Source organism: Anguilla rostrata, chromosome 14, assembly GCF_018555375.3.
Source record: "Anguilla rostrata isolate EN2019 chromosome 14, ASM1855537v3, whole genome shotgun sequence".
In the NCBI taxonomy this organism is placed as follows: Eukaryota; Metazoa; Chordata; class Actinopteri; order Anguilliformes; family Anguillidae; genus Anguilla; species Anguilla rostrata.
The window spans coordinates 10,879,897-10,894,403 of NC_057946.1; the positions used below are offsets into that span (position 1 = coordinate 10,879,897).

At 51.0% G+C, this 14,507-nt stretch overlaps 1 protein-coding gene across 5 annotated transcripts in view; it reads right to left on the bottom strand.

Annotated features, from left to right (window-relative positions):
* Nucleotides 1-402: 402 nt before the first annotated feature.
* The window catches only part of erbin (erbb2 interacting protein), a 94,823-nt gene continuing 80,718 nt past the window's right edge, over nucleotides 403-14,507 (bottom strand). For 4 of the 5 annotated variants that reach the window (XM_064307355.1, XM_064307354.1, XM_064307356.1 and 1 more), the window contains 9 exons: nucleotides 13,827-13,947; nucleotides 12,894-13,077; nucleotides 10,934-12,251; nucleotides 9,807-9,950; nucleotides 7,995-8,051; nucleotides 5,160-5,315; nucleotides 4,450-4,542; nucleotides 4,109-4,183; nucleotides 403-3,970 (listed from right to left, as the gene is read on the bottom strand). In XM_064307355.1, coding sequence (XP_064163425.1) covers nucleotides 3,863-3,970; nucleotides 4,109-4,183; nucleotides 4,450-4,542; nucleotides 5,160-5,315; nucleotides 7,995-8,051; nucleotides 9,807-9,950; nucleotides 10,934-12,251; nucleotides 12,894-13,077; nucleotides 13,827-13,947 — 2,256 coding nt within the window. In that variant the 3' untranslated portion in view covers nucleotides 403-3,862. The remainder of the gene's footprint in view (nucleotides 3,971-4,108; nucleotides 4,184-4,449; nucleotides 4,543-5,159; nucleotides 5,316-7,994; nucleotides 8,052-9,806; nucleotides 9,951-10,933; nucleotides 12,252-12,893; nucleotides 13,078-13,826; nucleotides 13,948-14,507) is intronic. The other variant, XM_064307358.1, reaches the window with a different exon arrangement.

The following is a 14,507-nucleotide window of genomic DNA, read 5'->3' on the forward strand; positions in this document are numbered from 1 at the left end:
AATGGAATGAATTGATTGAAAAATGGGTAAAAATCCAGGAATTCAGAGTAAAATCCGCAACGACAAAAGCAATGGCACTTTTTCTACCCGTGTGAAATGTGGCATTGCATCACGAAATGTACAGTCTTGAATCTCTCCATCCTGTATTTACAGTATTTGGTTGGCCTCATACTACCTTTCATGTGCAGTATTGTGTATGTGGAATATTAATGTTATTTAGGCTAGTTATAATTCATGTGTGTGAAATGGACAGAAAATCTTCATGATCAAACAGTCAGCCTGATTCATGAACCCATGGTGGACACCCAACTTACAGGACATATAAATTCAGGCAAATGAATTTATTTCACAAAAAATCATATGTAATATTCCTGTAAGACAAAGAATAAAAATTCACAAAACTTTAAAGAGCATTAGTCTGTTTATTTTCCACAGGTTACCTCAGAAACAGTAAATATGTACAAAATCTGGAATGTTGAATAAATGCATATCAATCATCTCTCATTGTAACCACTTCCAAATAAACCTTTGAAATTGTTATACATTAAAAGGGCTGTTTTCAGCATTGCAATTTATTGCTGGTTTTTATAAACTAATGCCATGATTATTTCATTTTTTAACATTTTAAAAGTATTTACATTTTGATTAGTAATCTAAAATCATAGAAACAGAATGTGCTAAATAAATAAAAAAATATGTGTGGGGACATCAGGGAAATATTAAAATGTTCTTTAACGATATGGTAAGAGAGATGCGACCCCAGACTCCGTTCCAAGATTGTCTACACTGTATGCTGAATAGCTCCTTTTACTATCAATATAAAACAGACCACTTTCACCCCGGGAACTTCATCTGAATATTCCTAGTGAGAGACAGAAAGCATAGAGCATACAGCACAATAGCCTACAATATGAAAGTGTTCTGGTTTTCATTGGTTTTTTTTTTTTTAATTGAATGAATGTAAGTCTATGCATGGGTCACATATTTAAGCCAAAGGTTACAGCTTTTACAGAGAGAAGCCAAATTGACCCCATGATATGACCATTCTAAGTTGATTGTTCAAGTATTCTAATAAAGCTACAATTAAATTTGGGATATCTCCAATCAAAATATTGAATAATTAAAAAACAAGTGGTGAAGTCATAATACAGAGAATATTTTTCACTTGATGCTAATCCACAAATAGGAGACAAAAAGTAGTTTTAAAGGTAATTTAACAAGAGAAGGGCAGTACCATTATCTGTTGTGTGCACAATACAAACTTGACCCAACCATGAACAAGCAGGTAAGCATCAAATTACATTTGGAAGGTAAAAGACCTCCAAGACTTTCACTTAAATCTATCCCAGTTATCAGAAGTATTGGCATAATTTTGTACTTATATTTTAAACAAGAACAGGCACACTTAGCTATATTTTCATGAAATATCTGCTCTGGACACAATTTCCAGGGTACTGTGGCTAAAATGTAATTCACCTTGTTAAATTCATTACATAACCGTGAAACAGTCAGCCCTGACTCCATACAGTTAACGCACTTAAACATATAATGCACTTTCGCAAAAACAATGACATTTTTAAAATGTTTTCGTGCCAACAATACATTGGTGCCTGTCATGTGTGATTAAACTAGTTGTACGTAAACATAGCTTTAAAAAAATAAAAATAAACTACACATCAAAATGGTCAGTTTTAAAGATTTGTGGCCTTCATCAAATTCACTTTTGAATGCTTTGTGCCAACTCTGCATTTGCACCAGGGCAAATCACAGACTGCTCTGTGTGGACACCATTAGTAGGCCAGCAAGTGAGGCCTTTGAAATTTCCATTCAGACTCTAAGCACAAGAGAGACACACCAGGGGAACACTGAAGACAGAGCTGCAGAACACCTGTAGCATGGGTATTTATAAAAATCTCAGCCAAATGTCACGCTATGAAGTCTTTTTAAATGTTTTCAAATAAACAATTCAGAAATTTCATCTTCTAAGTTTTCATTAAAAAAGTTTTAATAATATAAAATCCTGTATAACAACAAGGGAGTACTTAAAGGGTTTCCTTTCGATTTAAAAAAGAAGGAATCTGATATTTTGCACAAGAACACAACCTCTGGCTATTGCTATCTGACCAATGTACTACTCACTTATTCTCACTAGGACATCTTGTTCGCAGTGTTCACCAGAGAATATTGCTAGGGTAACGGGGTGGAGACTGGTCTGCCCCGTTTCAAACAGTTCCAGGTCTATGGCACATTTCAATATGGTTCTGTCTTATTCATATCATGTACCGTAAAATAAAGATACAAACATGAAACGCATAAAATAAAGTCAAAATCTGAGCATGATTTCCAAAATGATGTTCTCTCTATAGAAAGGCAAAGTGGTCTTTTCACCCAGATGAAGAATGGCATCCAAAACCCTTTAAAACCTCTGCCCTTTCAAAGGTTTTAGTTGGCTATGGCTGCCTGATGGTGAAGCCCTTTATAACATGCCAAACAGCAGTGGGAGGAGTCACAGGGGTGGGCAAAACTGCCCTGACACACCCCCAATCTCTTCTGCAGTTTCAAATACCTTACCACAGTTTTATAGACACTTGCTTTGGTTACCTAGCATGCCCAACTTCCTCTTCGCAAACTCCCGGCAAGGCTAATTAAGGCCAAGCAAATTACTCGTTTTCTCCCATAATTGCCCCCAGTATCTTCCTTCGCATGTTCCGATCCTTACAACTTTCACATACAGAGAGCATTTACTGCATCCTGCAGGCTGTGAACAGAGGCAGTCTGGTCAGTGGAGGTGAAAGCCCGTTAAGGCTGTGGGTTGCTGTGAGTGGGGCGTGGGTTTCACAGGGGGCACAAACACGGGGCTGGAACAGGGCCTTGTGGCTGCGATGGGCTCCAGGCAGGGGCCTGAATCAGTGCAGGCAGCGCTTGCTCATTCCACGATGTGGAATTCCAAACAGAAGGCCTTGTGATGGATTTAACTAAAAAAAAAAAATACAATTCAAAAATTTTTTTTTGTGAAGATGCTTTGGAGGGTGTACGGTAGCAACATTTACACAGCACCCAACCTGGCAGGACGCCTGTGGCGGAAATTAAACCGCGACACATTTCCCCCCCCCTTTTCCATTTACTGTGCCGCAAAAATGCCAGTGTGTCTGAAAGACTCAAGCGTGCCCCCTGCTGGTAACAGGGAAAATGGCCATTCCAATTAGACGCGGCCGATTCGGAACACGTTGGCTACGCGAAAGACCGCCCTGTAAGCTCAATCCAGCACTACATTCGTCTCAACAATATGCACATAACGTTGTCCTCTTCATCTCATCGCCTGTACATCTATCAAGTGGTTTCATCATCTTTATAAGTTAAAAAATGATTTAAAATAAAGGCATATGGATCTTTCGGCAAACAAGGAGCCCTGCCCCCTACTGGCCAGCTACAATGTATGCGCAACTACCAGAAGTCTGTTACTCAGTGATGTGGTTGAACCATTTAAAATTAAACAGAACAAAACAAAAAAAATAAAACACATTAAAACCTAAAAGTCTGTACAGAAAGCACACAGGTTGTTTTGAGCAGGAATACACCATCTCTTCTCCGTTCAGAGTAAAAAAATACCAGGGGATCCCACAGTGAAGACCGTTTCAGGTGCTTGCTTTCAGACAGTTCCCACAACACCCTAACCCCCTCCCCCCACCCCCCCCACCCGCACCACTCGGTACAGTGGTTCTGTCCCGTTTGACAAATCTCTGATGTCCTTCACCATATTCAGTTCAAAGGTATAATCGTAGAACTGGCTCCTCTGTGTAGAAAAATAACGAAGTGAACATTCAGTTTTGTGTCTCCCCGCGTCCTGAGAAGTCCTCTTCCTCTAAGCGGACACTTCTCTGACGATGACCAGGTCCACTGTGCTGGGGAACATCTTCAGCAGAGATACCGCGTATCCGTGGTCAATGTTAACAAAGTTGTGTCCGTTTGCCTGCCAAGACACAACATAACAACAGAGACGCACAAGGGAAAGATGTCATTAATCATCATTAGTTACATCACTGCTTTAACGGTACTGCGTGAGGAGGAAGCAGCAGCGAGGTAATGATTCAAACGCTCGCCTCTTTACCTTGAGGATCTTATCTCCCGGCTGCAGGAGCTTTGAGGCAGGTCCCTCGGGCTGGACCCTGGTCACAAATATACCCTGGAGGAACATTAAAACAATAAATAACCTTACTGATCAGACCACCGCTCCATAACCCAATCACATGGCCAGCCATTTCATTACACAGTAACAGCAGCTTACAGCGCACGGTCACATCCACAATCAGTGAAATGAACAGAGCAGAAACGGCTCAAAAATGGAAACGGCTGAATCGCGAAGCGCGTCCGGCATCGCACAGAGAACCTGTAGAGAGGAACGGAAGGAGTCTGAGAAAGACAAAGAGAGGAAAAAACAAACAGACGTACGTTGTCTTCTGGACGAAAAGGATTTCCCCTGCCGCCCAGTCCTCCGGATATGCTGAAGCCCAGCTCGGGGTTCTTCTCGATCTTCACCCGGAGCTGCAGGAGAGCAGGCACGTCAGTCATCTCGCCCCACACGCACCCACACACCTGCGGCTGCACCTGCGTGAGCCCCAGCCTGCTGAGAGCTTTCTCCCCTCCAGTGTGAGTCAGGGGAGGTCACATGACCAAAGCCAGCTAAGATGCTGTTCTTAACTGCTCCAAAGTTCCTGGGTCAATTGAGTGGGGCTTCTGTTGCTGCCTTTTCCCCCACCCAACTTACTCAGCAATGGGGAGCACAGCATCAGCGCTTCCTGCAGTCTAATGGATACAACTGGCCCGTCTGATAAACCGCTCCGACTATAAATGTTTTCAGTGATGACCCGGCTAACACAACCACTCAGTCTTTTATTGTGGGGACTGGGGTTTCATTCAAATTCAAGCAGACACTGTTAGATGCTCTAAATGGATGACACTCAACATTCCAGACACAACGCATGAACACAGCTGTGCTACTCGTATCAGATGGGCCTAATGCTAATATTGGGGAAAATGCTTGAAAATGTGTGACCTAAGTGCACGTGAGTACTTCTTACTTCTGCTACAGAACCCACAGAAGCTACCCTGCTGGTCCTGCTAGAGGACCAACAGGACCCACCTCCTGCTACAGGACCTACCTCTTGCAGGACCTCGTGTGGCGGGCGTGGCGGGCCCTGGGGCTGCTGGGACACCTTCAGCATCAGGTAGTCGATCAGCTGCTCTCTGGACGGGTGGCGGGCCATGGGGGCCGGGCCGCGGCTCACGGGACACATCTGGCCATTGGACAAAGGCACCTGACAGGGGCGGGATTAAGAACACGGGGGCGGGGTCAGCGCTTCTGCAGCAGCCTGTGACTCAGCCTGCCGCTGGGGCCTGATCACTGACGCTGAGGTGAGAGAGGGGATGCTACTCCTGCTCATTTGTAAAGTAAACAAGTGAAACGCAAATGAAACGATCGATCGGCATTGTGACCGAGTGTGAAGGGAAATATGCCTGCTTCCAGAAAAGCAGAGTGAAGTCACTCAAAACTCCACAATAAATCAAAACAAGGATCAACGGCATCTTCATCTGCAGGAAGACAGGCTGGCCAAAAAACAGGAAGAGGAATGCAGTGTTCTCCTTTGAGTGCAGGCTCCAGATTTACGGGGGGGGGGGGCACGTCCCGTCTCTGACTCACTCAGCAAGACGCAGTGTCGTGAAAACAAGCTGCTGTGAACGCAGGATAAACTCAGCGGATAACTGTATTACTTCATTAGACTGGGGTGTTATTGGCAGCTCTGTTTAATTATGCAAAAACGCTGGCACTGGGCCCTGCCTCGTCATCATCCACCACATGACTAAGGCATTTTACCACAACAATGCAGCTCCTGTGTGAACGCGTGTGTGCATCTCTGAGTGTATGTGCATGTGTGTGCGTGCGTGAGTGTGACCTTACCAGCCGTCAATTAAAACACACAAGTGCTGTCCTCACACTCTAAGCCAGCTCAAGCAGGGTTGACTAGTTATTAGGCTGTGGCACCATCAATGCATTGAAACAACCGATCTGCTGTTACACACAGTTAGCACCAGGGGGTGTGCAAACTCCTCGTAAAAACAACCAAAAAAATAACGTTCCACATACAACCGAAAACAAGATCACATTTTAAAATTCCGCCCCTGCGCTCACATGGAAACGCACCTTCAGAAATCAATTAGTTTTGAAATGCTTGTATGGGGAGAGAAAACTGACAGAAAAAGATGAGAGGCTGAACTACTCGGAGGCCTCCTTTGCCATTGGTCAGTCCTCCAAGGCGCACGCCCACGCCTGGCGTGCTCTCTGTATCAGCCCTAAATGGGCGAGAGGGCAACAGCTCACCAGAACAGCCCCTGACTGCATTACACCGGTACATCCCTGCATGTACAGGCTCACAGTATGTAAACATTTCCAGCATGGCTGTTGTAAGAAAATAAAACATACACATTTCATTCATTTTTGGTTGAATAGATCTCAAATGCAGCGAGGCGGCGATGGGGGGGGGGGGGGCGCTGTACGGAGCCTGAGATCCGGATCCCTGAAAGCCAGGCCGCCGGCGAGGGGGGAGGGGGGCCATCGCCATGGTAACCCGGGCCCCTCCCCCGAGCCCGTTTCCCCCCTCCTTCATCAGTATTCGCTCTGCGCTCGTCGGGGCGCCCTGGCGCTGGCGGCTCCGCGCGAGCGTTCGCGGCGGGCGGTGTTACGGGGCGAGGCGCGGCGTGGTCGCTCCGGCGCGGTCGCTCTGGCGCGCAGTCGCTCTGCGCGGTGCGGCAGGAGCAGTCCCCAGGCGTCTGAGGGTCATCGCGCGCTAACGCGCCGGTGCGGGCGGGCAGCCAGAATTTATTGGACAGGAGGAAGCAAAACGGCGTCCACGGAGAGCAATGTCAAAAGGACGTGTCAGAAGATGTCCGTCAGCTGAAGAAGCTTTGGGAGATGTCCGAAACAGCCAGCCTGGTTTACACAAAAACGGCTTCCCGGCACGGGCCCACGGCTAAAGCAGGAGTCAGACGCTGAGGAGACCGACGACGGCTTGGGCTGCCTTCGAGAGTGGCCTCCTGGGAGGGCTGTTCTCTTACTCCACCGGTGTGTCTCCACTATGGACCTCCACGAGCAAAACCTGTGCCTCCATTACACAGCCAGACACGAGCTCCTTCACACGCCCAACGCTTACTCCCCTATCTCCCCCACCTTCGCTACGCACCCAAATGCTTTTTTCTTCACTAAGGCATTTTGTACCATATCGGCAAGAACTGACAAACAGAACATTCTAGAACAGCACTCACACGTTGCTGGATCTGTAGGCTGCTCAATGAAATACCAATGTGACATTTTTGTTATAGAGCTGCTGGATTGTGTTTTTGTACCACAGAGGGGAATGACACCGCTGCATATCTAACACAACTGATGAAAATGCTCTGGGCTTTCGGGGAATTAGGACTTCACAAGAGAACGAGGGCCGTTAGTGGGGTGAGCTGCGCCGACCTTCAAACGACGGCAGAACACAGCGGGCCTGCCTCAAAAGCCCCGCCCCCGAGAGAGCGCCGCTCGTTAACGAGGAAGAATTAATCAGCTTCAGAGCGGCTCGGCGCGCGAGGCCCCGGTCCTCCGCTCTCCGGACGCGGGAGAGCGCCGCTAACAGGGCTAGCGCTAAAGCTCATCATCGCAACGTTTCCTTATTTCCCAGTAAAACAGACCCCCCAAGCCCACCGCCAAATCGGCTCGGAGCACAGGGCAGGGAGCTCGAACGTGACCCGCAAGAGCCGGCTAATGGCTGCGTGGGCCGTAACCACGGAAACGCCGAGGGCGACATGGGGCCCAGAATGAAACGCTTCTTTATTAAAGAATAAAGGAAGCGACGGAAATCGCTCTGCATTTAAACCGAATTGAATTCACGTTGATATAATGTGTGCAAACACTACCCTAAGAATCGCACCACTGAACGCCGTTCACGTTGACTTACTTTTCTCAGGGAGTCCATGGGGTAGCCCTGTGGTCCGGGGGGCCCGAAAACCTCGTCCTGGATCAGGAGGGAGAGGGAAAGGAGAGGAGGGTCATCAATGTGACAGGAGGCGAACTCCAAACCAGACGTGCTCAATCCTACCTGAGCTGGTGCGGGTGCAGGTTTTTGGTTCTAGCCCAGCGCGACGACACCCGATTCGGCTAATTAACTAATCATGACCTTCAGTCATGACCTTGATAAGTAGAATCAGGTGTCTTAGCGCTGGCCTAAAGCAGAAAGCTCTGATAGCCATTTTGACCCTCCCCCTCAGAACACACATCCAACCCCCACACGGCGCTTCCAATGACTAACATCTCCACAAGGCAACATCCACACTCATTAAAATACGCAATTCTATCAGCTTGCACAGGCAACAAAGCGCAGTTAAGTGGGGGCGTGTGAAGGCCGTGCCGTGTTGAGGGGGAGCGTTTCGTTATCCTGAGGAGCAGCGCTACGCTACGGATCACGTGCCGTTCGCAGCCCTTCTGCCGCTCCGCTGCTCGTTCTCTAATTCCCCGGCCTGCTTCTCACTGGCTGAGCTGCACTTGGCTCACACGCAGAGGTCAGACGCTGAGTAAACACAGTATAATTTACACAAGCACACTGTGTGCGCACAGCCTGTCAGTCCTGCAGCCTGCATCTCCCCTGCTTCAGCTGATACGAACCTACCTCATCAGCTCCACACAAGCCGCCAGACATTCGGGTGGCATTTCACACCAAACGCACCTTCACAACATGCATAACCTGTTCATACATGCTACGTGAGCACGACACAGCTCTACAAAATTGTTCATTGTACAGAGCATCGTAATTAGTATTTAATATGGTATGTTTAACAAACAATTTACGCGATCTTTGAAGCAATTCATAGAGCGTGAGAGGTTTTTACTGAAGCGGTTATGCTGCTCTTGTGTAGTCCTCATGAGTAGGTTATGTACATGTCATAAAGATGCGCTCACCTACTCTAATACTTACCGCTGGCACACAGACCGTATGCGTCTGAATGCAGAGTTAGAAGTTAGTGTGATTGGCAGTGAGATGAGAGAGAAAGCCCCTTTGAGAAAGCCCCATTAGTACTGAAGACACCGCAGAGAGGGGAGGTGATTTCGTTGCGTTGAGCGGAACTTTAGTGGCCAAGCGTGCACTCAATCCTGAGCTTGGAAGAGCAGAGGGAAGGGGAAAGCAGGGAGACTGGAATCTCTCTTAAAAGGACGGACAGCCTGTTTAAAGAAGGACACTTCCTCCAACCCTCTTCCGCCCTGACGCTCTCTGTCTGGTGTGCCACATCCCTAATCCCTCAGGCTGGTCAGTGCTCCCCTGGCTGCACACAGCAAATCTAAACATGCTGCTTTCATCTTCACTCTGGCAATCAGGTCAGATTGGGCGATTTGAAATTCACAATAGAAAAATGCACAGCCAATTTGGCAACTACATTTATTGAGCATGTTTAGCTCTTGGCTGTTGGAAAATAAGACAAATGCCATTTTCATGATTGCCATTGTTATATATCTAATGACTATACCAATATACTGACTCCCCCTAACCAGCTAAAATGACAAACAATTGTGCTGTCAAAAATCTTTAGGGGTCTGCTAGTTCCTGTTAGGTATATTTAAAAAAATAACATAAATAAAAGCTGCGACAGTATTAAATTATTGCGTAGAATCAGCATAATCAGTAGAAGTTTGGAATTACACACAGTGGAGCAGAGGGGTGTGGTCAGGCAGTGGGAGGGGCTCAGGGGGCTAGCCTAGTGGGAGGAGCTGTACTCACACAGAGGTAGCGGGCTCCGTGAGGCCTCCCGTCCCCGGCACTAAAGGCCAGGGAGCCGTGGCTGGCATGCACGTCCCTACAGCTGCCGTAGCGCGAGCCGCTAGCCGCGGCGTAATAGGGGTTATAGGACCGAGACAGCACGTTCTGAGCAGAGAGGGACACACGCCACACGGACACTTTAGCAGGCATGCGCTACACCGGCGCGTGTTAAAAACCCCCGCGTGCACACGCCGCGCCCGCGCTTCACGCACGCATCCCATGCATCGGCAGAGGTTAGACATGCACACACACGCACACACACAACATTTGCTCCACAATGAGAATCTTAGAGAGTCAGAAAACATAATATTTACTGGTAAGGACAGATGTTACTTCCCCCGGTGTTAAAATCATTCCACCAACCTCTAGTTGATCTGTATAGCACTTTTGTGTAGAATGTTCATAACTGGGTATATTAGATAATAATGGTTCCAAATGCCCAGTTATTAACACTCTACTTGAAAATGAGCACACAGTGTAATACTTGTTATTCAAAGCATTTGCTCATTACTATCCGCTGGTGCGGGGGTAAGAGTCCCAGGGTTCATTTGCATACTGATGACCCTCAGGACCTATGAGCTGGCTCATCGGTTTACGCCCACAAGCCTCCGCATCCAATCAGCGCTCAGAGAGCCTCCTGCTCCAGGACAGAGCGTGGGCCTCGGTGAGAGCGCCTCTCTCTCCCCGCTCCCGAGCTGCCATGGAGACGCCACGCTTAATGAGGTCTCGTGGCACACACACAGGGGCCCTCAGGAGCCCGCTCCCACCGCGCCCAAACCCCGCACTCCTGGAGCAGCCACACGAGAGCCACTTCAGACCAAGCGCTGCACCCCCGCTCTGCTGGGACAGGGCCACTTTGAAGGGGCACCAGGCTCACAAATAAACCATTTCAAACATCAACAACAAACATCAACCAATCAGACTCACGGAACAATCCAGAACAGGAAGCGAGAGGCGTTGTTTTTTTTTTTTTTGCAAACGAACGAACATTAAAAAACACGAGGCCTCTTCACTAAATGCAGCCGGTCAGGCCCCGCCCACGGCGGACACGCGTCCCCTGAGGAGGAAAAGAAGGGGCGTGGCATTACCTTCTCCATCTTCTTGGCCTCGATGTGGCGCATGACGTGGTCCCTCCAGTCCACGGGCACCCTGCCCCCGCCGGGCGCGTCCAGCAGGCAGTGCTCGGACCGCACGCGCACGTTGGGCCGCTTGCCCGGGCTGCCGTGCGGGTAGCCGAAGTCGCTCACCGACATGGTCCTCTCGGGCAGCTCGTGGGCGGGGGGCCGCGCGCTCTGGGGCCGGGGGGCCCCGGGGCCGTCCACGCTGTAGGTGCGCGCGGACAGGGGCCGCTGCTGCGGCGGCGGGGGCCCGCGGTACGTGGCGTACTCGGACGCGGCGGACGAGCCGCTGCCCTGCCGCTGGAGGGAGCCGCGCGGGGGCCCCGGGGCCAGCAGGCGGTCCTTGGGCGGGCCCCGCGCCTGCAGGGGGTAGGGCGGGGCGTTGTTGCGGTTGGAGTAGTTGGTGTTGGCCAGCGAGTGCTGGGGAGGGAGGTACTGCTCGGGTGGGACGGGCGTCCTTTGGGTCCACAGGCCGTCTTTGGGCATGGTGCTGCTGGCGTACTGGACGTTGTACTGGGGGGGGCCGGCCGCCCGGCCCTCGTACCGGGGGGGCTTGGAGGCGGACAGCAGGTCGGAGGAGGACGCCGAGGACCCCGGGTACACCTGCAGGGGCTGCTCGCTCAGCAGGGAGGCCGACTTGCTGCGCACGATGCTCTGGCCCTGCGCGCCGGCCCCGGGGCCCCTCTCCACGGGGCCCCTCCCCGGGGGCTCGCAGGCCCCGCCCTCGGGGTCCACGCAGTACAGCTTCATGCCCGTGTCCATGTTGGTGACGCTGTGGGACTTGACCACGGCGTGGGGGGCGGGGCCGCCCCTCCGCTGGGGGGAGAGCTCCTCGGAGCTGCGGGACAGGGGGAGGTCGCCGGCGGGCGGGGGGGCCTCGCCGGGGCGCCCGTCGCAGCGGTCGGCGGGGGCGCACCTGGGCGGCGGGGGCAGCCGGTTCCCGTTCTCCAGCTGGGGGGCGGCGGGCCGCTCGTAGTTGTTGTTGAGCGCCGACGCGTCCTCGGCCACGCCCCCCGGCCGCGGCGCGTTGTCCGGCTCGGCCACGTTCATGTTGATCTGGTCCCACGCCGTGTAGGGGTCCCCCACGCCGTTCTTCAGGTCCACGCCCCTCTGGATGAGCGCCAGCCGCTCCTCCACGGACAGCGGGAAGCCGCCGGCGGTCCGCTCGGGCCCCGCCTCGTAGTCCCGCCGGCCCCGCAGCAGGGTCGGCAGGGCCGGGTCCGGCCCGTTCCCGTTCTGCAGCAGCGGGGCGCTCTCCCTCAGCTCGTTCAGGTTCTCATCCTCACGCCTGCGGAAGGAGAACACCCGTCAAGCGCTGTACTCGCTTAGCGAAGGGAGCCAATCACACTCCCTCGTTAAATGACCCGCCCAGGCCGATACGATTTCTCCACACTATGTACAGGCTTTGATCTCTCGTCAGTCAAGCCAGGCTTACAACATCGCCCTGTCCATCTTTACCGAGCCCAACGGCTCTGAAACGCCACGGCAGACGAGACACTGTAATTTGGCTCTGAAGGCACAGCAATAAACATCAAAAAAAAAGTGACAGATGAAATAGCCCACGTAGCATCCTGAATTAGAATAACACTCAGCTAGAACGGCTTCTGCTTTCTCCGGGCTTCATCTGCATATTTAGAAACCCATTAAAAAGGAAAAAAACGAGACACAAATGAGGTTTTTAGGAGAAATGTGCACTAAGAACTTCTAAAAGCTTATGGGCGTGATGGCAGGCAGTCAGTAACCCTTTGAAGGGTAGGTTCTATGTCAGTGACATCAGCATTAGAATGTTCATTTAAGAACATTCTACTTACATAGTTGTGATTGAAGGGTTAGGTGTACCTTCCCAAAGTCTCTTTTTATTGGCCGTGAAAAAAACTGGAGGGGATACAGAAGCAGAGGTGTGGCGGTCGTGTGGAACGCTCACGGTCACCTGTTGGCGGTTTCCAGGAGCGTTTTGGTCTCCCTCTCGGGCGTGCACAGGGAGGCGTCCTGGCTGCTGTCGGTGGTCAGGGACACCGAGTCGGACATGCGCGACGGCGACGAGCAGTTGCTGTTGTTCTGGTTGCTGTTGGCCACCGTCTCGTCCAGCAGCGAGTCCGCGTCCTTGCCATCGTCTGCCGACACAGCGGAACGGTCATGACCACACCAACCCTCTAGGGGGCGCACAAGTTCACCCGACAGAACCGTTCCCATTCATTCTGCCCTAACTGGCCTGGAATCACCCAAATGGGCCAAACAGCGTTCCTACAGGACAATAGAGAAGCAGCGCTACCATGCAACACAACACTACAGTCCATCTAGAACATCAGTGTGGCATGAGGCTGCCACACTAGACAACACTACAACAGAACAAAGGCACATCTAGAACACAACCGCTCGGTATGGTAGCATGCTAAAAGCCACTGCCACACAAGACACTGTTACAAGAGAACACAACGTGCTGCCCAACAGGGAATCTAAATAAAAGGTACACCAGAAAACAGTATGTCCAAATGACTTCAGAGGCAAGAGGAGAAAAAAGGAGATGCTGTTCGTTTTGTCTTCAAAAGGAATTCTAAGGCACTCTTGTAAATTATGGGGGGTTCATTTAAAAAGCCTTTGATAAATATTAAAAAAGAGAACTTAAGATCCACAACAAAAAGTGAAGGACAATACTATTTGCAAGAAATGTTTTTTATAGCATTAACATCTTCATTAGCACACCGCCCCAGAACTAGCAGACATGTAGATTTCCAGATGGCTGAGAAACTAACAGTTTAGAGCAATGAAACACCTGTTCCTGAGAGGCGACAGGACTCGGGCCAGTGGGGACACACCGCAGTAAGAGCCCATAAATGGAAGTATGTCCGGCAGGCCCGTTTACCTTTCTTGTCCTTGCTGAGCGCCACCACCTTGGGCTGGTTGATGGAGATCTCGATCAGCGGGGGCCGCATCTCCGCGATCTTCATCTCCTCCTCTTCCTCGAAGGACAGATCTTCCGAGTCCTGGGGGGGGGGAGGCGACAGACGGGCGTTACGACTCCGGAAGCAGCGAAAAGCGCGCCTCGTCTCAGCGTCGACGGCGCGGAAACGACGGCCAATCACGGGCGAGCGTGACCCAGCCGGGCGGGGAGGCCAGCCGTTCGGAGGGAGAGCCCTCAGGAACTGCGCTGGTAACGGACATGCAGCTCGATACCCCGGTCAAAGAGCACGAGTGCCCTCATTACGGAGGGGCCGCCGCAGGCAGGCCCTGTGACACGGGCACTGACACGGGGCCCTGTGACCACCGGAGGCGGCTGACCTACGGTCGGTCAGCGACGGGCCCCGGGGCCCCTATTTAAAGCCTCCGTACCGCACCGCTCGTGATGGCCAGTAGACTGCAGTCGCCAGGGAAACAGCGTGTGGAGAGTGCCTTTCAGTACCCTGCACCCTGCCCAACGCACCAACCTGCCTTCAAACTGCAAACCAGGAGAATGCGCTGCACTGAAAGATAACACTGCTTACACGTCCCCAGTTCCCATGATTTAAAGCAGATATTATACATGCTGTCTGTTGAAAATTTCAGT